The sequence below is a fragment of the Periplaneta americana genome, chromosome 14 (genome assembly GCF_040183065.1).
Source record: "Periplaneta americana isolate PAMFEO1 chromosome 14, P.americana_PAMFEO1_priV1, whole genome shotgun sequence".
Taxonomy (NCBI): domain Eukaryota; kingdom Metazoa; phylum Arthropoda; class Insecta; order Blattodea; family Blattidae; genus Periplaneta; species Periplaneta americana.
The window spans coordinates 106,872,022-106,899,294 of record NC_091130.1 but is presented as its reverse complement, the minus strand read 5'-3'; the positions used below and the strand labels follow the sequence as shown (position 1 = coordinate 106,899,294).

General features: G+C 33.9%; 1 protein-coding gene across 2 annotated transcripts; it reads right to left on the bottom strand.

The window, feature by feature from the left end:
* Positions 1–856: 856 nt before the first annotated feature.
* LOC138713616 (armadillo repeat-containing protein 7) lies at positions 857–27,273 on the bottom strand. 2 transcript variants are annotated; one of them, XM_069845850.1, is made up of 5 exons: positions 27,135–27,273; positions 17,997–18,085; positions 8,129–8,296; positions 4,878–5,015; positions 857–1,585 (listed from the first exon to the last, which is right to left on the bottom strand). In XM_069845850.1, the coding sequence occupies exons 2-5, from the start codon at positions 18,082–18,084 to the stop codon at positions 1,404–1,406; spliced, it is 576 nt and encodes a 191-aa protein (XP_069701951.1). In that variant the 5' UTR covers position 18,085; positions 27,135–27,273; the 3' UTR covers positions 857–1,403. The 2 variants fall into 2 exon arrangements, with proteins under 2 accessions (XP_069701951.1, XP_069701949.1); XM_069845848.1 differs by lacking the exons at positions 17,997–18,085; positions 27,135–27,273 and adding an exon at positions 12,381–12,552.

Here is a 27,273-nt window from a genome sequence, read left to right as displayed (position 1 = left end):
AGGTTTTTTTACTTAAATGGTGCCCAAAAATGATTCTGTTTTCGCATTAGGCAGTTTTCCATTTTAAAGTATTATTTTACATAGGAAATCATTGTTTCCAAATTTATTTTTCGTTTGTGCAAGTTTCCTTTTTATAGAGGGTATGTTTTAGAACAAGGTTTTACTGTAGTAGTAGTAGTAGGAGGAGGAGGAGGAGGAGGAGATGAAAGAAGAAATCATCTGTATTGCGTTCTTTTATTGAATCAAACTATTACATTTTCTCTGAATTTTTTTTCATTTGAACTAATTTTGCATATCCATGTAACACAGTTAAGTCTTTATCTCTGTTAACAGTGCACCAAAATCTGCATGTAATAATCTTCCTTAAAGATTCAATCTCTACTGTGACTGTCACTTGTTCACCAGCAAAACAAGGGTTTGGGAAGTTGAGTTCCTGTAAAACTACCATGGTACCTGGACCAGGCAACCTGGTTCCAATAACTCCTGAAACAAGTCCATTAAGTAAAGCACCATGTACAATAGCTTTCGTCTTTCCCCCATCTGTTGTGTGGATTGGATTATGATCACCAGTTAATTTAGAAAAAGCATCAACATCATCTTGAGAAACTTCTCTGATCTCAGTCACTCTGTCCCGTTCTTTAATTGGAAACTGAAACTTGTCTGTTTCTGAACTTACTCCTTTACACTGATTATAAATAACATTATTTCCTTTACGTGATGTTGCTTGTTTAAAACATATAGGAAATGTGACTATTACATTAACTGCACAAAATGTATGAAAATTATTTACAATATTTGGGCTATATTTCCATGTTGTTCTCAGTTTATCAATTAAGATCAACATAAATATGTTCATGTTGAGGAGCAATACCGAGCTAATATACAAAGTAAGAATATTTTCACTTAATATCAACACACTGACGTGGTTTCTCACATTAATTCACAGCCATTACTGGTCTCAAATATGTGTTGTATTGTTTGTCATGTACTGTGATACCTTTCAACACTATAAACTTACAAAATACTCAGAAACTGGCATCAATTCCCGAAGATTCATGATGTTTCTTGTGTCGTAGAATATTCACCATAGGGGTGTAACAGATTTTATATCCGAAAAAGAATGGTATGAAGCAGCAGTTTTCTGATTCTAGTGTACTACTGATAAGGACTGTTACTTATGCACAAATTGTGAAATGCTCGTAGGGGAAATGGAAAGATTTTTTATAAAAAGGAACTATTCTTTTATTATCAGTTAAGGTCTCTATAATTTTAATATGTGTTTGATAATGTAATGAAGAATCACGTAATATGACGAGACATATTAAGACACTAGCATGAAAAGTAATAGTCTGATGTCAAAAAATAACTGTGTAAATCTTATCTTGAAGTCTATCAATCAACAATTAGTTTTTTGGTAGAGGAATATTTGCAACATCCATAGACTGAGAATGAATCTCTCTGGTTTCTGTTACTTGCTCAGTAGTGCAATAATCTTCCAGAAAAATGGTTGCTAAATTTCTTAGACGTGTGTTCCGACTTCTTGACAATCGAAATATGCAATCCACAATCTCTGGTGTTGTTATTTCTGCAACAATAAGAATTCGATTTTTTATTATTACTATTCTCGCTCTAAAATCGTTTGGAAAGCATAATTAGTACAAAGAAATTATACAAATAATTTACATAAATATTTACTCCAATTCTTATATCAAGTTCAAGTTCAGCCCATAATGTCCCCTTGGGGCACGGGTCTCTTCCTAGGAAGGCGGAAGTAGCAATTCTTATATACAGGACTTTCATTTCAAAGCTTCCCAGTCTAAATAACTAATTATTTAAATCGAACTCAATTAAAAAAAAAAAACACGTCCATTTAGATATTGAGGGGGAAGTCTGAAATCAGACTTAATTACATTTTAGATTTCACCCCCAACCTCAGCCACCCCCAGTTTGAAATTTGAAATGGCACCCCTATATTTTTATATTTAAATATGAAAGAGCATTCAATTGTTTATACATCTCATTCATTTGTTTTCGCATCTTTTGTTTTCTATCGTCGTCTGGCAACCTGTATTTTTGTTATTGTTGATTAGAGCCAAAAAAAATAAAGCTACAAAAACTTATTTAGCATTTCTTGTAATAGTTGTGTTTGTGTATTAAATTATTTTAAAATGGTGTATACCCTTCAAGAGAGAAGATAAATCATACTTATTGATTAAATTTAGGAAATTACATAAAATAAGCTGGGTTTTCATCCTACAATCAATTGATAATAACAAAAATACAGGTTGCCAGGCGACAATAGACAACAAAAGATGCGAAAACAAATGAATGCAGTGTATAAACAATTGAATGCTCTTTCATATTTAAATATAAAAATAAAAAATATAGGGGTGCCATTTCAAATTTCAAAGTGGGGTGGGAGTGAAATCTAAAATGCAATTAAGCCTGGTTTCAGACTTCCCCCTCAATATCTAAATTCACGTTTAAATCTGTTTAAATTGAATTCAATTTAAATAATTATTTATTTAGACTGGGAAGTTTTGAAATGAAGATCCTGTAGGTATTGCAGTATAGATGCCAGAACAAGCTGTGACCAAACGCATGGCAGTATATGATAAGATAAGGAGGAGGCTGAATATGAGAAGGCAGGACCACCAGTTGGGTTGTGCAAAACGTGGTCATGTAAAGAGTATCGAACCTTGCACTTTCAATAATTAATTCATACATTTTAAATAAATGCAATATTATTAATTCCAGTAAAAAGGAATGACATGCAAACTCCTCTTGTATAATGAATATAATATATCAAGGGCACCAGTTAGTAATTCTATTACATTCTGTGGCTAAAAACTTATCATTTTTTTAAATGTAATATCTTCACTTCTATTCAGGCCTCTGACACTTTTACCACAAATTAAACATACTTTTTCTAATATAAAAATGTGGTAATGAATCCTTTGGAGATGATTACCAGATTTTTAAGTCATGAAGTGCACAGAAAAAAATTCAACACTACTCAAATGAGATTCTAAATTGTATGTCATTGTCTACTACACCTTATTTGACATAGCCCGTGAAGTCTTATGTAACTTTTTGTATTTAGATTAAATATAAAAATATTATTTACATAGGAATTTTTTTGCTAATTTTTATTCTATATTTTTTAATTCAATAATTTTACAAAATACTGTAATAGAGCTCCATAAAATGTATATGCATGCAGAAATTCATCACTCCATCTTTAATAATTTCTGAGATAATGGTACCTCTACATGTTTTAACTTTTTCTCTGTGCACTTCATAATTTAAAAATCTGGTAATCATAAACAAACACTCCCATACGATTCATTCCTACATTTTTATATTAAAAAAGGTGTGTTTAATGGATGGTAAAATTTTCAGAGGCCTATCTTTAATAGAAGTGAAAATATTAAATTAAAAAATTATACTTTTTTAGCCACAGAATGCAATAAAACTACTACCTGGTGCCCTTAAAATGTAAAGAGAATGAAAAAGAGCAACAATGTAATGAAGGTGATGATGTAAAAAAATGTTTGCTTAGGAAATGGACTCTGGTAAACAAAAATAAAAATAATGCAATAATGAAAATTGAATCTTTTGTTATTTTCGATTCAAATTCATATTTTCATAATGGCCATAATGCAAAAATTTTTCGTATCATAACATGGCCTTTCTTAGAAAATACAGCTTAATTTTTTGACTCCCAGTGTCAACTTTAGTCAACAGTAATTGTATCATTGAAAAAAACAGAAATACAGCTTAGCAGTTGCACATATGCATTAAAACTGAGTTATTACAACATTTAAATTCTGGTCAGCTATGTATCATGGAGGTATTTAAATTTCGGCTCCAAAGTGTTAATTTTGATTGCTATCTTATAGTACAAAGATCGAATATATTGTTCCCGAGCTTCACTAGCTAGATGACTGTAATGACCTTTGAGAAGATGGCAAAAAAAAAAAAAGCTATGGTACTGTGTATCTGTCTTGTTATTCAATAGCAGATGGCATGTATGGTAGGCCTACAGTAAACCTATATACAATGTAGAAAAGTTTTTATACAATTAAGCAATTAAATTAAAAGTTACGCAATGTAAAAAGAATATAGGCCTAATTATTAATAGTGCATCAAAAAGACAGTTTGGATCATCATCAGCTGGGAGGAGGAGGAGGAAGACAGCTTTTTTTATACCATAACATGTTATTTCATTCAAAATGGCAGCTTCATGTTATAAATATAACATTATCAAGCAAATTCTTTGAAATTCGGACAAAAGGGGGTCCAGACAGATTCTATTCCGGACACCTGGACAAAGCAAATAAAAAGTAACTTGTCCGAGTTAAATCTGGATGTTGGTCTCCTTATTGGTAATATGCATTTAGCCTATATCAATTTTTTCTTACAAAATCCTCTCCCACAACAACATGAGTCCACAAAATTAAAAAAAAAATTGCAGAAAAATAGCAATAAAATGTATCATCCTGAATTTTATGCTTAAAGTAGCCCAATATGGAAGGTTAATATTGCACCAATTGAAGACACGCATGCATTCACAGTTCAGGTGAAAAATTGTTTTATGTCTGTCTTGTAAAATTGACTTTTTTGGACTAATGTTGTTCATGCGAATATCGATTCATTTATAAAAGAGATTTAGCCTACACTATTCTAATTTTGTATACATAAATTACACAAATTTTAATATATGGAACATAATCCTTCATAATATTACAGTAATGTTACAGAGAATGGAGATAATTTCCTCTTCAGAATGAAGTATGGAGCAATGGTAAATTCAACATGTTAAAAATAATAAAAAAGGGACATTTCAGATAATTTTAAATACTTATTAATTTTACCTGGTTTCGATTCGGGTGTAATTAAAAACATGAGTGTAGAGATGGCAGATAGGACAGTATCTTCATCACGCGAGGACAGGCATGCAGCCACAATACGCACACCACCACAGTGTAATATATGTTCCTTATTTTCTATATCTGTGAACAATAACACAAAAATCAAGAGATTCCTATCATCATCATCATCATCACCACCACTACTACCATCTCCTCAGTGATGTCATCAACAATGTCATCCTGTCAACATCATCAGAAACCACCACCACCATCCTCGCCGCCGCTGCCGCCGCCGCCACCACCACCACCATCACGTTCGAGTCAGCGCTGTCGATGAATCCCCGTCATAGCTCAGTTGGTAAGAGCACTCAGCATACTAAACTGAAAGATCATGGGTTCAGTCTCCAGTGCCGAAACGTATTTTTTTCCAAGAATATATCATCTTTGCATCCCGTAAAACAGCTATTTGACATTTTGGTCAAAAATAAATTAGACCTATGTGATGCAAAAAAGATCAGAAAGCTGTTGAGAATCATCTCTTATAATCCGGTATGTCAATACTCAATTGTTTTGCTTGTATAATGAGAAAATAAAAACCGCTTCGGAAATCTGTAATTTTTTTTTCTTCTAAAAAAGTTTTGGTTTTTTGTACATAGGCTAGCAGTTTTTCGAGGCGCAAAACATGTTTAAGTTAACAGTATATAACTGTTGCTGGAATGACTTTAACGTCGTTTTATACACAAATATATTGTTAATATATCAATATATATCTTAAATACTTGTGCCTAGAGAAACATACATACATATAGACACACATACACACACACACACACACACACACACACACAAGGTGAACAATAAGAAATGTCATTATTAATTTTATGGTGTTATTCTTTGAAATATTTCAAACAAAAAAGTTTAATACAATTTTGCTCGTTTTTACTTCCTTTTCAGGAAAAAGATTATTTTATATGAAACATTTCATAGTGTATTTTGGGAAAACTATTGAATTAATTTCCAATATGCTCAGTCAATTTAAGAGAGCAGTGTAGACTATTATGATAATAAATGATTGAAAGAATTTTAATTTTGTCCTTTAAATGTGCAGAAATTTGATCACAACAGATGTAAGTTTTCGTTCTGCAAAGGAACTTTAAAACTTGATACACTCTGACAATCCTGTAAAGGTTATTGCCTGGATAGATGCAGCTCGCGTAATGTTAGAGATGGATGAGACAATGAGAAATGTATATATAACACATACAATAAAATTGCTTTCTTGTGTGTAAGTTTACCAGTTACTACTTTAAAAATTAAAGTGGGAGGAAACTATTTCTAATTGGCTGAAGGAAATGCTTGTAGTATGACAAACGGAGATTTCTTTTTAATCATCAATTAGATTTGTAAGCTTTTTTTTATGTCTGTGTTCACCGAATATTTAATTAGAATTAAATCGAAGAGTTAAAAAAAAATTAATTCAGTTCATTTAATGTAAAATAAGCATATCATATTTTTCTTTTTTTCTTTTAGAGTTTTAAATGCTTAATTTTTTTCTCCCCTCATGACATAAGCATAATTATTATTTACATTCTCTAGAATATTCAATCGAAATGGGAGAATCTTTTCAATTTAGTTTGAAATAAGTATATCTTATTGTCTGCATTTTCTGAACACTTAATTAAATCTAGATTGAGCCTTTATTTTAAATTTTCCAAGATGATATTATGTAGCTAATCGGTGATGTGTGCAATGGAGGGGGAAAGGAACTGGCTACCCTATCCTATTATCTCCTGGCCTAGTTGCCTCAGAAGTGGTGCCTTTTAGTATCACTTGTGAGATTCAGACCTGTCTTCGGACAGTTGACTAAACAACAACAACAAGATATTATTTAACATGAAATGAGCAGTGTTCTTTCTTTGCTCTCTAAGACAGTTTAAACAAAAAAAATTAAATGGTATATTACCCGTATTTTTTCTTAGGATTTTAAAAACAATGTACGTGGTAATGATCTTTAACCTCCCTGTTCATAATAGGCCAGGTGAAGGGGTTGCTTAGAGCAACAGAGCCTTATGTGCACCCTGTACTGTTTACACAGCATTGCATTTTGCATGATTTCGTAATTCATATATTTTAAAATGCACATTTTTCTGGAAAACTATTCAAAACACAGCAAAATGGTATTTGACTTTTTTGTTGCTCTTTACTAAAGGAATCATCAACTAGAATTAATGACATTACTTACGGTTCGCCCTGTAGATATTTTAACTAATAGCAAGCACTTAACTTCCGTCATTCAAGTGTCCCCATCTACTGGGTGGTGTGCTGAAGTCTATAGTTATTTAGTTATTTCAGCCACCACAAAGGTGTTGCCCTTGGTGCACCAAAGGGAGGCAAACTACGTAAAACTGTATGATTATGATCAATGGAGCAATGTGGAATGCTGATAGGAGAAACTGAAGTACACCACAAAACCATACCACCAAACACCGTCTTTATCCACCACAAATTCCAGTTGGACCTGCTGAGTCGAACCAGGGGTTACCAGCATGGAAAACCGATACCCTAGCTGTTCGGCTAATAGTGCATCAGGTTACTAATATCAATGCACTGCTTACAGATAACTAAACCCTAGGTGTGCATAGTAAGATTATGTTTGTTTACATAAGTTCCTGCTGTCACTAGATCTCATCTCTTTTGTTAACTCTCTGATGCCAAATAGATTGGCATAAATCTTCAGGGTGAATTTACATCAAAACGGTTCGATTTATGAAAAAACTGCAATGGAAAAATGTTTCTGATTATTTTTTGTCTATTCATTATTACTGTAACAAACTATTCTTTTTTGGCCCAACAGTTCTTCAGGGACCAAAGTGGTATTAAAATTGTTTGTTCCATTTAATGCACAGTATCAGTCATAAACTTCCGTATTAACTTTCCATCCACCTTGATTACAATATAATTAAACACAGCATAATTTAAAGCAATGATATAGAATGCAGCATAGGCTACTCTCCTATAATACAAAGCAATGCAATATATAATATTTACATAGGGAAGTTCTTTATGAACTTTACCTTGCGGTATGGGTATCTTTTAAAAAGCTATGAAATTAAATAAGCAACCTCCAAGTTAAAGAGTAATATTAACGAAAATGTGAGTTCGTTAGAATAAATAAATGCATTCTCAATACATAGTAATGAATTAATAATAAGTAGAAAATTTACATGTTTACAAAGTAATATTACTTAACTCACCAAGTGCTAAGTTACATAACCCACTGAGAGCAAACTGCACAAAGTTTGTGTTTTCTTCAGACAACTGATCTAAAAACAAGTCTATGACATTTAACTTTCTTAAAAACTCGTAATTTATTGGGTCGTATGCGAAGTTAGCCAAGTTTGCAAGCACTTGTTCCTTACACTCTGGAATAAATAAAAAATAAAGGAATTAGTGTTATAAAGCTTAGACAAAGTGAAAATACAGGCAAATCTATTTGAAATTACTTCTAATGTAACCAAGTTACCAAGTACAGGTGAAATATTAAAATCGAAAGTAAAATTATAACATAAATTATACAATCATGTGTTGACAAAATAGAAGCTAACTTTTTTTTTATATTCTTTTTAATATAAACTAACTGACAAAGTAGGACCTAGGTAATACATCACTTCCAAGCACTATAACTACCTAAGTTTTATTCTGTTAATTATTTTATGTAATACTATACAACAAATTTCGAAATTTTCACGGAAATGCAAGTTTCCAACATGCTTAATACCTGAAAAAGTGGTTTTTAGCATGCTATAAGTGTTCAGCAATTTATTCTGAACTACTGACCATATCTTGTTCATATTTAGTCACTATGTGTCAATTTATCTGGAAATGATGTACATGAAATATTGGGTATCTCAGTCTAATCTTCATTCCATACAAGAAGACTCTGCATGTAAACAAATGCATGTATTTGAAGCCCTTCCTATTGGCTGCAGGACAAAGAATTCTTTATGGCATCTAGAATGCGACATTAAAGTAGTTCTGTGTCTGAAAGCACACATGTTACAAATGTTCAAAGTCTTAATGGAAAATTTGCTATTTTTCTATATATGAGAAGGAAATGGGATATTTCGAAGCAATTTGAAAACTAATTAAGGCTGTCAAGGAAGAATGTGATTTGTAGGTGGGGTCAATAAGCAACCGTTGACTATGAGGCGTGACAAAAACATAACAAGGAGATAGTGCAATTTATCTATGGTTGCGTCATCACTCAATTAGTTTCTGTTACTGTTTGCTTCTTGTGCTTTATTACAGTACGATGTCAGTGTTGTGCTGTGTTAAACTGCGTGTTGTTAACACCCTGTAACATATGTACAGTAATAGTGCAAACTATAATGGCTGAGTCAGTTGTTGATAATTCAGCACATAAACATCATAAGGAAAAACACTTTACAAACAGTCCATTACCTGATGTGGATGTTTCATAATGTAAGTATATTATTGTAAAAATTCCGCATCCATTCAATGCTTCATGTTAAGTTGTTTGTTTAAAATAATTCTATTATGTCACATCATTTCTCATTATTCCATACGTGTCAATGTATGCCTCATTTTCTGGCGTGAACATGGATCAATGAGTAGTTGGGAAGCAGGATATTGCATTATGTTTATATGTGGAGTCTTCTTGTATGAAATTAGGATTAACATTGCAACTTTCCTAAGTGTAGCAATAGTACATGAATCACCCATCCAATATATAGAGTGTTAGTTGGGAGGCAGGAGGGCAAAAGACCTTTGGTGAGGCCGAGACGTAGATGAGAAGATAATATTAAAATGGATTTGAGGGAGGTAGGATATGGTGGTAGAGACTGGATTAATCTTGCTCAGGACAGGGACCATTGGCGGGCTTATGTGAGGGCGGCAATGAACCTCCGGGTTCCTTAAAAGCCAATAAGTAAGTAAGTATCACCCATCCAAAGAACTGAGTTGATGCTGGTAATATGTTATGTAGGTACTAATCCAGAACATGCTGAAATTGCCCAACATTCTTTTTTTATATATGCCTATTTCTGAACATGTTTAACATGTTCACTACCACATTCTCAAGCTCTCGTGATTTAAATGAACAAGTCAGGTTTTGTGAATATTTGGACCCCCAAACCCCCTTTATTGCGATATTACCATCAGTCCTGACCCTAGGGAAAAATAATTGATCCATGGTATACAATATGCTGGGAGATGGATTGCGTGGAAAACCGCACGTGACATGTTACACATGAAACTTACATTTTTCTTTTCCTGATCTTGTTGCCTGGTTTCATCACCCAGTGACCCTTCCCTATAATTGGACATAACCTATTTACGGCAAAAGCATGTAACTGTGTTTCACTCCAAGAGCAGCAGACGATTTCTCTTCCTATTTTTGTGTTCTTGAGAAGGTCAAAGCTAAACTGAAAGGGCCATAACACCACAGAAGATGATGATATAATAATCAATTTGCCTTATACAATCATGATTTCCTCAGTTCAAACTTATATATTTGCTTTAGAAAGGGAGGACTGGTCAACTTCACAATTTCATTTGTCAGTTTATTCTGTTTAACACTTTTCCCCATTACCTATCAAATCTGATGAGCACGCCCCTATCCGCCACCTGGGGAGATGACTGATGGGAGACAAACTCCACACAGGAATTATTATATAGATCTACGGAATTATTTGTACCTTTCGTTGCAATTTTAATCAATAATTTTATCCTCTTCGGTTGGATGATTGAAAAATGCAATACAGGGTCTCTTTATTTTAAAGTGTTCAGTTGCTAGTTGTAAACATCTTTTATCCTGTGTGGGTGAATTTCCACAAAAGCAAGATTTTTCAAAAGCTTTGAATAAAAGGGAATAGCATGAATATAAAAAATAATATTATAAATTATAACATGCATACAAATAGATCTTTTAAGACAATTTATGTGAATTTCTGCAAAAGTATGACATATATATTTAAACTGTAAAACTTATTAAGATCTGTATTAAGTTGAAATTTCTGCCTTGTAGGAAACTGTACGGCCATTCCACATGATATCACCCATGGGCTGTTGTATGGAGGGGGGGGGGGGCATATTCTTTACAACTGCGTTACCACGTGAAGGTACAAACGTATTTATGTACTTGATTTCCAGCAGAGTCATACGTATTTTAAACAAAAGAAAAATTGAGTAACGACGCCAATTTCACATCGCAAATAAGGGTGGAAAGTTGCTATGAAAGTGGTGGCTGGTGGAAGGCAGGATCACATGTAAGCTTTTTTGGTGGTACATGTAAGTTAGATAGAAAGCGAGTTTTCGAAGATCGAGTATCAGTGATAAGTTAGGTTTGCTTTCTTCAGGCTTTTGGTATGCCTTCCACATACGCATTTTGATCAGTAAGTGGGTATGAATTGATATCCGTCTTCCTTTGGTAACTCAAATGTAAAGAATTACTGGTAATATTACCGTTTGGATGGAAGTAATTTATTAACTTGATTCTAGGTGGCTCTTTTTTTACGTTTAGTTGCATATTAGAAGGCTGTGATTTGTTTTCGTTATACAAGTTCGGGTTCGAGTGTAAGCTTTGTGCCATATATTTGGTGATCGACTATGGCGGAAGAAAGTGTTCGTAGTGTCTCATTTGGTGATCGGTAATGACAGAAAGTTCTTGTACGGGAGGAAGTGTTCGTAATAAATGTTTTACATAGTTTTCCATGGGTAGTGAGTTGAAGGAAGCGGATAGTTGTTTCAGTTTTTGTAGAAGGTTTGCTTTAATTCCTCCACAAGAAATGAAAGTGTGTGTAGATCGCGGTGCGAAGTGTAAAGTAAGAGTTTGTAAGAGGAATGATAAACCTAATTATCCATTTATATTTGTTTATGGAGCGTGTCGTAAGAGAACGCATATTACTAAGAATACCAACAATTGAGAAAAATGTTGGTTTGATTTATACGTGGTTTGACTTTAGAAGTAGCTAGTTCTGAGATAGATTTAAATATTAATACTGTTTGTGATTACGGATATTCGTGAGGTTTGTTACATTATTACGAACAACGCAAAAGCAATTCGTGGATCTGGAACTGTTGTCGAAATTGATTAATCTCGTTTAGTTACTAGGAAATATGGTAGAGTGTTAGGGAACTAAAGTTTGCTAATATGGGTTTTTTGGAGGTATTGAGAGGAATTCAGGACTGTTTTATAGTTAGGGTGAAATCGAGGGACAAGGAGACACTTGTTGCTCTGATAAAGCACTTTATCTTGCCTGACACGAGAATTTCTGACGGCTGGAAGTAGACTAAACTAGCGCTGAAGCAGTTCTCATCGTACTTAGCTTATAGATCTTGCATATATAAATTTGTAGCAGGTTAGGTAGGCTTACGAAAAAAAAATGCCTTATAAATTCAATGATTTTTCACTTCCGAAATCACCTCAGCACTAGTTTCATCCAATTTTACCTATGTACATTCTGATTAGATACCAATAGTATATACCTGTTGAGTTCGTATCCTCAAACTCTGTGACTAATTGCTGCAAGTAATCGTAACGACCAACGCCTTTCTTACCAGTTCTTCTATGTAATTGTTCGAGTTTACTGAACATTGATCAGGGGATATCTAACGCGCTACACACTAACCTCTAAAACATATTTATTCACATGACAATACAAACCCACTGCCTGCTGGATCGTCTCAGTCGTAGACAACGGCTGTCATAGGATGTGATCCAAAAGGCAGTGTACAATCCACCAGTGTCACCAATAAAGGAACAAGAAATTCCCCTATGTCATATTAAAAATCCCCTAAAATTCAGAGAAGCCCCCTAATTTTTTTAATTTGTACTTGAAAAACGCAACATAAAAATTAGCAAATACATACACAGTTGAATAGAAAAAACATTCACACACTATGCACTCTGACATGCAATTTCATTTATTGTATTCCATAGATCTTAGGCTGGTTACACACTATACCGAGAAATGTGTAATGTGAAATGTGTGCCGAGAAATGCGTTTAATCGAAAGCATTGTTTTAAATGGAACGTCACACACTACAACGAGTTTCTCGCTCACCTCGCGCGAGGTAAACACATTTCTCGCTCTGGTCGCTAGCCCAGCGAATTTTTCAAGACACATTCGACCTCTGTCAACGATTACGATTACACACAGACATCGGGAAAACATTTTTCAGCTGTTTAAATGCAGAAAACTTAGCAAAATTGTTCTAATATGTCAGATCGGCCATTGAACTTTTTTGGTGTCATACAAATAAGTATGACTCACGAGACGATAACTATAATAATACTAAATTGAAGACGTCGACGGAAAAAAGGAATGTAACATCAAATTATTAAAATACGTGATGTAGGGAGGAATAGAAATTTTAAAGCATTTATTTATAACAATAAACTGAACTCAATGGCTGAATAAACATTTATCCCTGTTTAGTGAAATGATTGTGATAGTAAATAAAGCACTAATGAAATATGCTCCTGAAATAATTTTCCTTTCTACTGAAACATGAATTTACAGTTTTGTTCGTTATGCCCTTATTCCGGGGAGGTCTTCAAATAAAAGAAGAAATCTGGAAGCAGATAACCGATTTAACCAGACATTAATTAGGTTAGGTTTCTAATTTGGGTATACCGAGAACATATGTTCTCTATACTGTGCTACTATGTTAGTTTCAAATTTTGCGCCTTATGTGCGAAATTTTTCCATTATAGGGAATTTATGTGTATTGGCACACCTGGTTTACCGTCTGTGCTTTGTTTCGTAGCAACGAATTTGTTTACAGTGTTGTGATGTTATAGACGTGCTGTACAGAGTTCTATTATTAATTGTGTTACGATACAGTTCAGTTGCATTATAGAGGTGCATTTTGTGATATATTCTTACAATATGGGTTACAAAAGTAGTTTGAAAGTATTTAAAAAGAGAAGAAATGTTGGTAAACGTAAGAACACTGTTAGTAAGGTGAATTCTAACTACAACCCTCTAGCACATGTGGTCATAGTGAATCTGGAAATAATGGCTGTGCATCAAGAAAGAAACTTGAAGATTCTAAAATCAGGTATGAAACCCTGAAACAAGAACACAGTGTTAGGGATACCAATGGGGTTATAGATGTTGGCATATTATCTAGTGTACTGCAAAATAATGTATTCTGTGAAGGCTGTGGCAAAGGTGGGATATCTCTTGAGGTAAAAAAGCACATTGGTCTTGCTGCAGAATTAGTAATTCACAATTACCAATAATTTAGAAACATGTTACATAAATCATCCTTGTGCCAAAAGATAATGCTCCCTGGACCAAATTGTAGTATTTTGCAGTGGTCGTCAGTACTCGCTGAAATGGGTAATAATATAATATAATATAATTATGTTGTACGTAGCATTTAGAAACATGTTACATAAATCATCCTTGGGCAGGCTAACTGACTCAGTTACGGACAAAATTCAAAACTATTACGGCATGGCCATAAGACTTCTATTTTCCCGAAACACATAACCACAGTGGACCATATGACGATTCACCACTGTTATTCTCATCCCAATCGACACTTGAGACAGGCATTGACAAGAACCGGGTTCTGAATGGGAGAAGTGAAGGCTGATGGGTGGGGGAATACCTGCTAGGCCACGAGGCCACAAGAAATGTATCTCAGTTTCAGCTTTCCCAGTGCAACCTTAAAACCCGGGGAAATGCAGAAGCCAGACATGGCACGAGTGATCCTGGCTTTAGGAACAAATTTTACTGCAAGACAGGTCTATATACATCACAAGGTTTTCTACTTCTACAACTCTATATGCTTCATTGAAAGAACTAATATAATAGCTATGTTATATACGACTAAAAACCACTAAAATTTTGAGTTTAAGAAAACAACGTGACTGAGGCCCAGCCTCACTTGCCTCAGCCAATCAGCCGCCACTGTACAAATCTACCAACATGGAATTTCATCTCAGACTAAAACCTGTCTTGATCCTTCATACCCATTGGTGACTGCACATGATAAGGTCGCAGGGCAGATCTTGCCTCCTCTGCTATACCAGATAATGTTGTTGTTGTTTTCTAATGCCAGGCGTTTGACAACAAAGTCATTTGACTTCTCCCACTCCAATATTTTTCAAAGATATTATCATGACCAGCCAATGAAGCACAGATTTTGAGGTGTTACGAATCCATTTCTTGGTTTGAGTTGCACAATGGGCAGGTGGGGCACTGATATATTCCAATTCTATGCAGGTGTTTGGCCAAACAATCATGGCCTGTTGCCAATCTAAATGCAGCTACAGGCGATTTTCGTGGTAAATCGGGAATTAACTGTGGATTTTGATGCAAAGAGTTCCATTTTTTTCCCTTGAGATTGTGTTATCAAATTTTGTTTGTTGAAGTCTAAGTATGTAGATTTAATAAATCTTTTAACAGAGTAATACGTAGATTTAGTAACAGGTCTGTAAGTAGCAGTGCTGCCCTTCTTTGCTAAAGCATCCGCATTCTCGTTTCCCAGGATTCCACAATGGGATGGTATCCATTGGAATACAATTCTTTTATTGAGTGATATTAATTGAGAGAGCATTTTAGTTATTTCTGCTGTTTGAGATGAAGGTGTGTGTTTAGAGACTATTGATAGAATAGCTGCTTTGGAATCTGACAATATAACTGCATTTTTAAATTTATTGATGTGGCATAGAAGATTCCTGAGACTTTCACTTATTGCAACGATTTCTCCATCAAAACATGTTGTTCCATACCCAAGAGATCTATAAAGTGAGAAGAGACAGCACATAACACCTGCACCGGCACCTTGTTCTCTGAAGATCAAGGATCCGTCGGTGTATAAATGAAGCCAGTTTTGTGGAGGGTACCTAATATTGTCTCTAAAGACAATTGTTCCATTATTTCAGTGTTTACTTCTGATTTCAGTATTTCTTCTGTTAAATTTAGATTTTATTCTATATTTAATAGAGTTAAAGGGTTTGGTTTAATTTGTAAGTTTTCTTTTAAATTCGGGATATTGATTTTCTGTTTTAATTCTTGAACAATGGATATGAAACTTTTTTGAGTTTTCAATCTACAGAGGGGACTGTATGAATGCCAATTGTTTCCTGGTAATCTGATAAGTTTTTCATATTGAATCAGTGCTTTTTCTTCTATTGTCATTTTGATGCTGTTAAGATTAGTGAGGAATCTCATAGAATATACCAGATAATGTGTAGTACAATATTAAAAGATTATGGGCAAAATGAACTAGAAAAGCAGCTCAGCTAAAATTTTACAAATGTATGACGACACTTACTTCTCAGGAAAGTGAATGGTGGGTAATGTAATTAACGTGAAGATTAACGTGAAATTAAATTTTTACATGCAATAAAAGGATGCTCATGAGTGGACCAGATTAGAAATGAAATAAGAAAATAATTAGAACACGAACCTGTCAATGAGCAGATAAAATATAAAACTAAGTGGAGTGAACATGTGAAAAGGATGAACAGTGGTCGCCTTCAAAATCAGCATGGAAATGTCGGACACATTATAGAAGAAATTTGGTAAGGCTGAGGAAATGTTGGAATACTGAGCCAGGACAGTCCACGAAGATGAATATGGCGATATACTCTTGTGTATTATCTAACTCTCTATTAGTTTGTAAATATGACGTGTCCCATGATGCATGTAATAAATGGTTATGGTTACGATCAGGATACGGATTTTGATGACATGTCATCTTTCTTTTTTTTACATCCTTTGCAATGCCTGTAAATAAATACATTTTGGATATGAGCTGCTGGTTACAGAAATGTAGAGTTTTTGTCATTCTTAGGTCATTTTTCGCTGTTTTAATTCTTTGAAGTCATTTTTTAAATTTAGAGAGCATTTTTTATCATTTTTCAATTTTAAAATGATTTTTTTTTTTTTTTTTTTTAGTAATTTAAGCTAGCCTTCAATGACGAAGTAACATTTCCCAATATAGGAAAACTCGCAAAATTTGTACTGACACTACCTCATTCAAATGCAGAACTTGGAGGGATTTTTTCGATAGTCATGTCAAAAGGAAGAAGAGAATAGAATAGCACATGAAGCTCTCAGCTAAGTTGTACGCTTTGCTTCCAAATAAAAGAATTGAACTAGAGCACCTTTGAAGTCACCAGCATCCATTTTAGTTTCCGCTATTGGGATACACTGTGCTAGATGTGGAGGAGATTTGGTGGTTGGTACATCCACCCTTCTCTTTTATTGTAGCTGAACGTTTAATTATGACCTAATTAATATTTTATTGTAGCTCACACTATAGGTTGTGGAAAAATTTGTGTTCGTGTGGGAAATTTTTATACTTTTATATGGGAATACCATAGTAGACAGTCTGAAGAGCTGTTAATTTAAGGTAGTATTTTGACTACTTATGTATAGGATTGTTTGTTTTTAGGTCTGTTTTTTCAGCATTTTAGGTCATTATTAGAGCCCGGAATTTTATGTCCTAAAAGTTAAGAATGTCACTGAGTGTAGATGAATAGAAGTAGGCGTAATGCCCGTGAGGAGAGTTTTAAGCTTAGTTCACAAGAGTCCGATATGTAATAATAGACAACAAAGTCAGAAGGACTGAGCAATGGATCTTGTAAACCGTGTGCTAATTTGTAAGTGGGGTTAAGAGGATTAAAGACCTTTAACGATACCAAAGGGAAAATATTGAATGACAAGAATGGCATTTCAATGAAGTGGAGGTATGGCAATGATCTTGTAAATCGTGCGCTAGTTTGTAAATGGTGGTTAAGAGGATTAGAGACCTTTAGCAGTACCGAAGGGAAAATACTGAATGACAAGAATGGGATTTCAATGAAGTGGAGGCATGGCTTTTATATTAAACTATAGCGAGGAACAATATTAACTTTTAGCACCTAAAATTCCGGGTTCTAGTTATTATAATATAACTTTTTGGGTCTTTTATAGATAATTTTTTAAGTAATCAAAATCCTCACTCTGGCTGGGGATCGTCCCATACATCAGGGGCATTGTGGTAGCTGTACAGGCTGGTCAGCACCATCAGAGAGAAGCTGTGTCATATGACGCCTTTCCCCCACAACACACGTGATAGACGTGAGCTTACACTCACCTTTGGCACCGAGTAGCCACAAAGATACGTGTGTGCATTGCCCAGACTGAAGACTGACACAATCTCCATGACCTTGCGTATAGGGCATCCTGCAATCGAGAAAACCTGTAAAACTTCCTATAGCTTTGCCAGTTTTCAATTTCATTACAGCAGTTTATTGATTTCATCAATTTATCTTATTTATCGAAATAGAAACATCAATTTTGAGGCGTACTTATGACATTTCACTAGTTTCTGTGGCATCTCACAAATATATTCCAACATTAATAAGGAACATTTAAATATTTCTGCTGATGCCCAGTTCACTCTCTCGTTGTACAATTTAAGTTCTCTGCATTGATTGATGATTCAGTAATATAACTGTATAAAATGTAGATATAAACAAATTATATTATTAATTAAAGTTTTACAATTTAGAATATTATGCATTTATTGTTTACAATAAATTATATTGTTTGAATGTAAATTAAACATCCTTCAAGAGCTTACTTTTGTGAATGTAAACACATATCCCTTTAAAATGATCTGATGAGAATTGAGAAAATGCATTGGGTTGTAACAAAGGGCTGTGGACAGTCCATGGCTTTATAGTGTAGGGAGAAAAGACTGATGTCCATGATTTTGAATGAAGTCGGACAGAAATCTGGAAAAATGCAGTAATTTGTAAGATAGTGTTCAAATGATACTCAAATGGGTGCAAGATAATACATCTTACGAACTCAGTAAGAGCCTTCTGTCTGACTAGGTGATAAAATTTAATTTTTTCCTACTGCACAACAAAGAGGAAATTTCTAAAAATATGATTTCACACGAAATCTCGGTAAATTTTTGTCACAGTTGTATTTTCGTAGTGCAGTACTTAGAACTGCTGCAAATGGTAGAATTGTTATTTCTCTCTACGTGGATATAATACCAACTTTCAAAGATCATTTTCTTTGATGAATGGCCAGTCGATACAAGAAAGAAACAAATTATCACTTAAGTTAGTAAATGCATCTGCAGATAGAGTATAATGTAAAGTGCAGTTAGCTTCACAAACTCATCCTTCCTTCTCTTCACAGTTCTGAGAACTATGAGAGGTTCTGTGACGGTGATATACAGACATGAATGGTGTGGTGCTAAAATAAATGGTAATAAAGTAAATTGCATGCCAAATAGTGTGCTAGATAAGGTAAAGTGTATTACTGAAGTGGTCAGTCTCATCCACATTAAGTAAACAAGTGATATTAATGTGAAAAGTAAATGATATATACAAGTTTCTTATAAATTCATACGTTTTTTCCTGTCGATCAAATTGACTTGTGAATCATGTACTGTACTGGTTTCTTTGTTTCTTCATTATGGCAACCCTAGTTTTAACAAGTTTCTATTGTTATGACATTCGTAATGAGAAATAAGATCAATTAGTATTATTTTCATTTAAAACGCCCCTGTATTCGACTGCATGATATTTAGAGTGCAAGTTCCCTATGAGCTTGAAATTTCCAAGATAGTAATTTATCCTAATATTAAAATTAAATACCAGTCCTAGGGAAAACGTCTGATTTCAGTAAAGGCATAATTTTATATCCCTTGTTTTTACATCTTGAGCCCTTGTTTTGTTGTTGTTTAGTCAACTGTCCGAAGACAGGTCACACGTGATACCAACAAGGCACCACCTATGAAGCAACTAAGCCAGGAGATAATGGGTAGGTGGCTAATTATATCTTTTAATTGTTGTATTTTTTGTTTTAGAAAATCGTTCATTAGCTGTTTCTTTCCAGAATTCATCAAATTGTTGGAGGATAAATTTTACATAATGGGATCTGCACAAGTGGCATCTAATTTATGAGAATTATATCTTGAAATATTGTTCCTCTCCAATGAAGTGTTGCTATGAGACTATATTGCATCGTACATTATTGGAAACATAACTTTTCAGCTTGGTATCACTGCCTTGTGTTGAATTCTTCTGATTTTTAATTTCTATCAGAGCTAGATGAGATTTTGTTTTGAAGTATTTGAGAACATGTTAAGGAATCGACATTTTCAGACCAATGCTTGACCTCATAAAATGGTATATTGTGTTAAATCATTATATTTCAGGAAATCAGAATAGGCCTACATTTTGTCATCAGAATTATGGTTTTTCTTTCCGTTTGCAATTACTTGGTTTTGATTAGTAGACCTACAATAATCATATTCCCTGTCGGACAGCTTGTAAATTAATATTTTTTGCCAAATATTTTTTAACCTTTAACATATTTACTGAATGTTCCTCAGGGAATAGAGTGTAAAGCAGCAAGACTTAATAAAACAATACACATCTCTATTTTTCGGCTTTAGTGTTGCCCCCATCTAGTGTCAAAATATTCTATAAATACGAAAACTGTAACACCACTGCCACCTGGCGAGTGAAATTCTAACTATTTACTCAGATGAAAGCTTTTGATAGGTTAGACTCTAGACGCAAGTTGTGCGACATAGTTGCCTAAGCAACAAACAAACATGGTATATGAAGAGTTAGACCTGAAGTCCATTCATAACATGAGGCGCACAGTTCCAAAACCCTCTAAATCCACTTTTTCACCAAAATTATTTTTTATCTCTTTATAGTAAGGATTAATGCACTCTATTGACCTATACTTCGATAATGTTCAAAAGAGCTCTGCATATAGTGAAAAAATTCATTTGAAAAATAGTTACTTTTCCAATATCCTCTAAATCCAATCTCTACTTTTCCAATATCCTCTAAATACCAAGCAACTTTTCCAATATCCTCTATAGCCAGTGTCTATTGTTTGCATATTCTAGTAGTGCAGGCCTACTGATTGTGAGATCTGGCATTTGGTATGCCTTATCATGTTTTCCCGCCAGGTAGGGTCTTTGGTAGATTAGAAGAAGAATAAGGAAAATAAATATGATCACTGATTCTTCTGAATACATCAGAATTCATGTAGAAGAAGGAACTGTTAAGAAGCTAGGATATGATGTTCCTGTGAGCAGCTGGAAGGAAAGGAGTGACACTGGTGCTGAAAGCATTTTCAACTTAGCCCCTTCTAAGAGAATTTTCTTCAAAAAGGGAAATCAGGTGTATTAATGAGAGGAGAATGCCACTATCGTAACGATTTTGGAGTTTACCGAAGTCTTTTGAAATGAGGAGAAGCGATCCATGACTTGCAGTTGCAAAGAAAACAGTTTGGGGTGACAGTAAAAAAGGAGAAAATTCAAGATATTGATAAACTTTTTTCAAAATATTTCGGTCCTTTGTGGAAAACAAACAACGATCTGGAATTTTATGCCCATCTCATCAATGAAAATGGAGAGCAAGCAGAGGAAGCAGAAGAAGACGAAGGAAACATTTTGGTCACCTGAAGCTGTATTAGTAAATGTCAATTTATGAAATGGTTGTTCAAAGTAAACCCTGGACTGAGTTCTATTTTTTATTGCTGGAATTCCATTATGATATTTGTGTTTAATGCATACGTCTGGAGATATTTTTGGTCAATGAAAGTGACGACCTGAAGCTGTAGGAGCAAATGTGTATTTATAAGGAGATTGTTCAAAGTAAATCCTGGACTGAATTCTATGTTCTTTATTGCTGGGATTCCATTGTGATATATGTGATTGTTGCATACATTTGAAGATATTTTTCTCTTGGAATTCAGCTCAACAGTGTTCTATTAAGAGTTGAGTAATGATTACTTTCGTATGTATTCGAACACGTAGTCCACCATATCCAAATTTGTAGCATTATTATAGATTGTTTCTTGAGTAATTCTTTATCTTCAATCTGCATTATTATTTACGTGAATAGTATAATAATCAATGTGCCATTGTATATTTGCTGGCCTAGATGGCACAAGCGGTAGGGGCACGGAACGTCTCTATCGCATGGTCTGAAAGGTTGTGGGTTCGAGTCCCGCCTTGGGCATGGGTGTTGTGTACGTACTATTTTAAGAAAGCGGAACACAGAAAACAGAGAAAGAGAAACGAAAAAGGGGGGAAAGAAAAAATGGATAAAGAGGGGAAAAAAGTAGAGTAAATTTCTACAAAAAATTAAAAAAAAAAAGAAAATAAGGGGGCAGAAACATGGACATTACGATGAAATGAAGAGAAACAAATAGAAGCATTTGAAATGTGGATATGGAGAAGAATGGAGCGTGTAAAGTGGACAGACAGAATGAGAAACGAAGTTGTGTTGGAAAGAGTGGGTGAAGAAAGAATGATGCTGAAACTGATCAGAAAGAGAAAAAGGAATTTGTTGGTTCACTGGCTGAGAAAAAAACTGTCTACTTAAGGATGCCATTGAAGGAATGGTGAATGGGAGGAAAGTTCGGGGCAGGAGAAGATATCAGATGATAGATGACATTAAGATATACCGATGATATGCGGAGAACAAGAGGATGGCAGAAAATAGAAAAGATTGGAGAATGCTGGGTTTGCAGTGGAAGATCTGCGCATGGGCAGAACATTTATGATTGAATGAGTTGAAATCTTTGTTTTCATAGGCTTCATCTCGTGTCTAAAACTTGACATATTTAAAGTTCCTTTCCAATATCTGCTAAATACATTTTGTTCCTTTCCAATATCCTCCAAATAAATATTGAGTTCCAAAACCCACTACAAGAACAAAAAAGAACATTAATTTTTGGCAATATGATTTATAATATTTATATGAAAAATTATATTTATGTTTTCTACTTTCAAGTTAAGTTCACCAGAAAAAAAAATCAGTCATTTCAAAATAAAAACAAAAGCAGTAAAAGTTTTTTTCGTTTCCTGAAAAATTTCCTCGAATTGATTTAGAGGGTTTTGGAACAGCACGCGTCACATGTTTGAAGATAACAGTGATGCTGACAAAGATTATCAACCCAATTATGGTGATCTGACTTCATCAGGTAAGTAATTTTTGTAATAAGTATATTTTAATGGATGATTTCTTATTTTTAATTGTATTTTTTGCAAAGTTTATATAATGTGATGCTTAGGCAAGTTCGTCTCTTACATTTTTTCAAAACCCATAAGAAATGCAGAGGGTTAGGCACTATTTTTGGTGGATATTTTCAGTTAATATTTTATAATGTAAGCAAGTTTAACTCTGTTTGCATGCTTAAAAGTAGTATTTTACGAAATCAAATCTATAAAAATCCCTTGATGAGGTTGATTTGGCAAGCTTAGTGCTAAGTACGAATAATTGTTGTTGTTTGGCTAAAATTTACAGCTTATGTCACCACATGTACCATTTTATTTTGTCATTTTAGATGACTATGGAGTTCGAAATGGCATGCCTTCTCAATCATATCAACAATTTTCTCCCACAGACAACCAAAGTTCTTACACTCTATAGTGACAGCTGTGGAGGGCAGAACAGCTCTCTTCTTATCTTATGTATTGCCAAAACCATCCAACCCTTCAAGTGAGCAATCAAAAATTTTTCATTCCTGGCCACAGTTTTGATATCTGTGACATAGACTTTGGAGTCATCGAGAGGTGTAAACGCTATCACGAAGAAGTATATGTTCCTGAAAAGTGGGAAAGAGTAATAGCTGATGCGAAGAAAAGAAATCCAAAATTTCAGGTCCATCGTATGACTAGCGAACTATTCTATAGTTGAGATACTTTAGAAAATGAAATAACAAACAGAAAGATATTAGAAAATAAACAAAAAGTGGAATGGCTCAAGATTCGATGATTACAGTTTCGGAAAGATGAACCCAAGAATCTTTTCTACAAAACAAACAGTGTGTCTGACTGCATAGATTTTGATGTGGTTGATATAGCACGGGAAGGGCTCTGAGGGCGCTCATCGCGAAACTTTTCTCAGAACTTGAAGTTCCTGTATCCCAGAGGTCGGCCAATCACGAAAGAGAAAAAGAAAGATTTAATGTCACTAAAATATATCCCTCCAATTTACCACTATTATTACCGAAATCTGAAAGTAGAAGGAGAAGGTTTCAACAATCCAGACATGGAAGCAACTGACGGGGATAATGAATAAAGAGCTCCATATTTTTCTTTGTGTTCCAAAGATTTATAGTTCGTAACTTTGTTAATTAGTCCAATAAATCGGTCATCATACCACTGACCTGCAATGATTTTAATGTCTTATACTTTTGAACCTAACTTGCATATCCCACTTATTTGGGTTTCAAACATTTTTTATGAGGGCCAAACTTGTCTAACATTGCCTATGCCACATGTTTGGGCTTGAAATATAATTTCTTTTAGGGCTAAACTTGCCTATCATTCGTTTGACAGTTAACACATTTCTGGGTTAATGATATTTTTCAACTTACTTTTTTACATGGACTAGATACATACTAAATTACGGTAAAAGAGAAATAATTTTATTTTGACATGTGATTATTTAAAAAAATGACGTCCAAATTTAGACTTGAATAACTTTTCAGTGTAATTGTGGTTTAGGCAAGTCTGGCACTTAGCCACTCAATTATTGTTAAATTTAACTTGTGTTAGATGATTAGCATAAGTATTAAATGTTGTATATCTGTATATATTGTATCGTTATATTACAGAACAACTATTTCAATTACTTATTAACATATTTATTACGAGGCTTATAATTTCTTGTGTCAATTTCTCTGGGAATTTTTGAGAAAACATAAATAACAAAAAGTATGAAGACTCACTTAGTTAATACTGCTTCATCCATGATTTTAAACATGTGAGTGCATTCACATGCTCTGAATTAAGTGCCGCTCTATGTTTAGTAACAATGTTTCCTGCATCACTAAACACGAAAAACTTTTTTTCTGTCAAGCACTTCTCCACGATCGTTTAATTTAAATCCTAACATTTCACCAAGTTTGCCTCTCAAATTCTAATATGACATGGAGTTTACACTTTTCACAAACCACAGAAAACTGATTTTTTTTTTTCTTTATCAAACTAAACACACAACCTTCATATACCAACTCAGTACAGAAACTGCAACTGCAAAAGTACAGCGGTCGAAACAGAAGACTGGGTCCTGTTGTAATTGAATTACCAGATTTTAAAAAGAGAAGAAGGTAGTTATGCTCTCACTTGGACACAGTATAGACATGGCTATTTTGAAATGGATGAGGGAGACAAGCCCAGAAAAGTATGTATTTCATATGCTAGGAAGATGAGCTGACAACAAGGTGAAAGTTTTCTTGGAAAACCATAAAACTTAATAAGGGTTTCGCATTGTGTTTCAACTTTCAATAGAGGTAGACTAGGTCACTGTCCTCATATTTCCATCTCTTTCTGAAGTGTTTGTGCAAAGATTTTCCATACGCTACCTGCTTTGCAATAAAAAAAATAACAGTATTATTGTGCTTTTTAAGTAAGCAATTTCCGAGAGAGGAATATCAATTAAATATTTTTGATCGATTAATCTTACAATCTTAGTAATTGATCAATTAATCGATTAGAGTAATCGATTAAATCCCACAACACTAGTTTTAAGCCCATATAGCGACCGAACAATGAACAAATGCATTTGCTGACTGAATTCGTAACATGTGGACGTACAGCAAAGGTAAACCAGTCATTTGGTTTGCTTTGTATGTGATCCATTGCTTGTCAGTACATCAAAGGAAATTGGATGGGATTTGTCACTTTTTCGTAGTTTGTTGTAGTAGCAGACCGCAGTAGTTAATATACCTAATTTCACAAACCAGTACTAGTATATCAAAACTGGAATGGATTGAAGAAGATGTCATCAACAAAGGGCCATATTTACGCATGGACAAACATGAGCCATGGCACTGGATGGCAAATTTTTGGGATTAGTACCATACTCAAGCTGTGAAAATTTGAGAAATTTTATACACATGTGCATTTATGAGAAACATTTTACATTAATTTTTATATATCCGAACAATAGGTATTTTTATACCATATGCGAACAAGATGTAATTAATTAACTAATTAGTAAAAGGTAGTAAGGTTGTCTGATTATAATATACCAGTCAAGCTTTATTTCACATGTGCGTCACATAATTAAAGCTTGTAAGTTACCGTACTTAATTTTACATGGCAGCGCATAACATCTCAAAGCAAAATAATACTTGTTCTATGCAAAAATTGGTAACTTATTGGTTAAATACCTGAAATTTTATTATTATTATTATTATTATTATTATTATTATTGTTATTATTATCAGTTGAAATGAACTAGTACACAAGTTACAGGTTTAAAATGACTGTCTGCAGTTGTTAAATTATGAAGTTTTAAGTTATTAGTATTTTCAAGTTCGGATACGAAAAGAATTGAGGCTGAATATAGAAAACAGTGAAAACTTAAAATAATTAGAAAAGAAACAAAAAGTGCTTATGTAATAAGACACACAAAATCGAGTTGTTCAAAATGAAACTGAGGTATTCTTTCAAAAACTGTTATGTGATACATCTTCTAAACTAACAATAAGTACGATAATGAAAGTGAAATGAATGGCAGTATTGATCAGCACCCATGTAATTAAAATAATGACTGATAAGTATGGAAATGAAATAAGTAAAATTAGATCCAGCATTCTGAGTAATAAATGAAGTAACTAGAGACTGTTTCACCAGTCAAGGAGTGAAACAATAGGCCCCTCTAGAAGATTTCAGATCCAACAAAAGGCAGGGCGGTGATGCTGAATGTACTGTAATACATTACTGACATTTAAAGTTATAGGTAGGATAAGTTAAAATTAGGCATTATGTATGAAAACTGGAAATGTAATGTAAAAAGCTGTAAAATTACCATAAAAATGTAAACCATAACATCAGCACTATTTGTGACTCAAAATAATAAAGAAAATACCGGTTCTTAAGAAATGGAAAAATAATGAACTTCATATTAATATTTAAATCCTCCCCTTTTCTTTATTTTTAAGTTTACTTCAGCGGCCGAGTTTAGCCCAATTTGCGGTATGCAAAATCGATAATTTCTCAGGAAATAGGGAGAGGCGTTCACCACGCGATGTACCCTACGAGATATGCCCTACAATTTTGAAGATACTAATTTTTTACTCTTCTCACAGGAAATGCAAAGTTCCAATGATTCATAAATATATTTAGGAATGAATTGAATTAACCGACCACGCACGAACAATTATATTATTTCAAACCATGATACGCGATCAGGGCCATGATTCAATTGTAAGGAGCAGAAAGAATTACGTTTATTCCCAGCTTCTGAAACTTGTAGATTAACTGCGTATGAAATTCTTCCAGGACTCTAAAGTAGAATTAATTAGAACCATATACACTTATTGTATAGCATAAACATATAAAATAAATTACGCAAAACCCGTTTTCT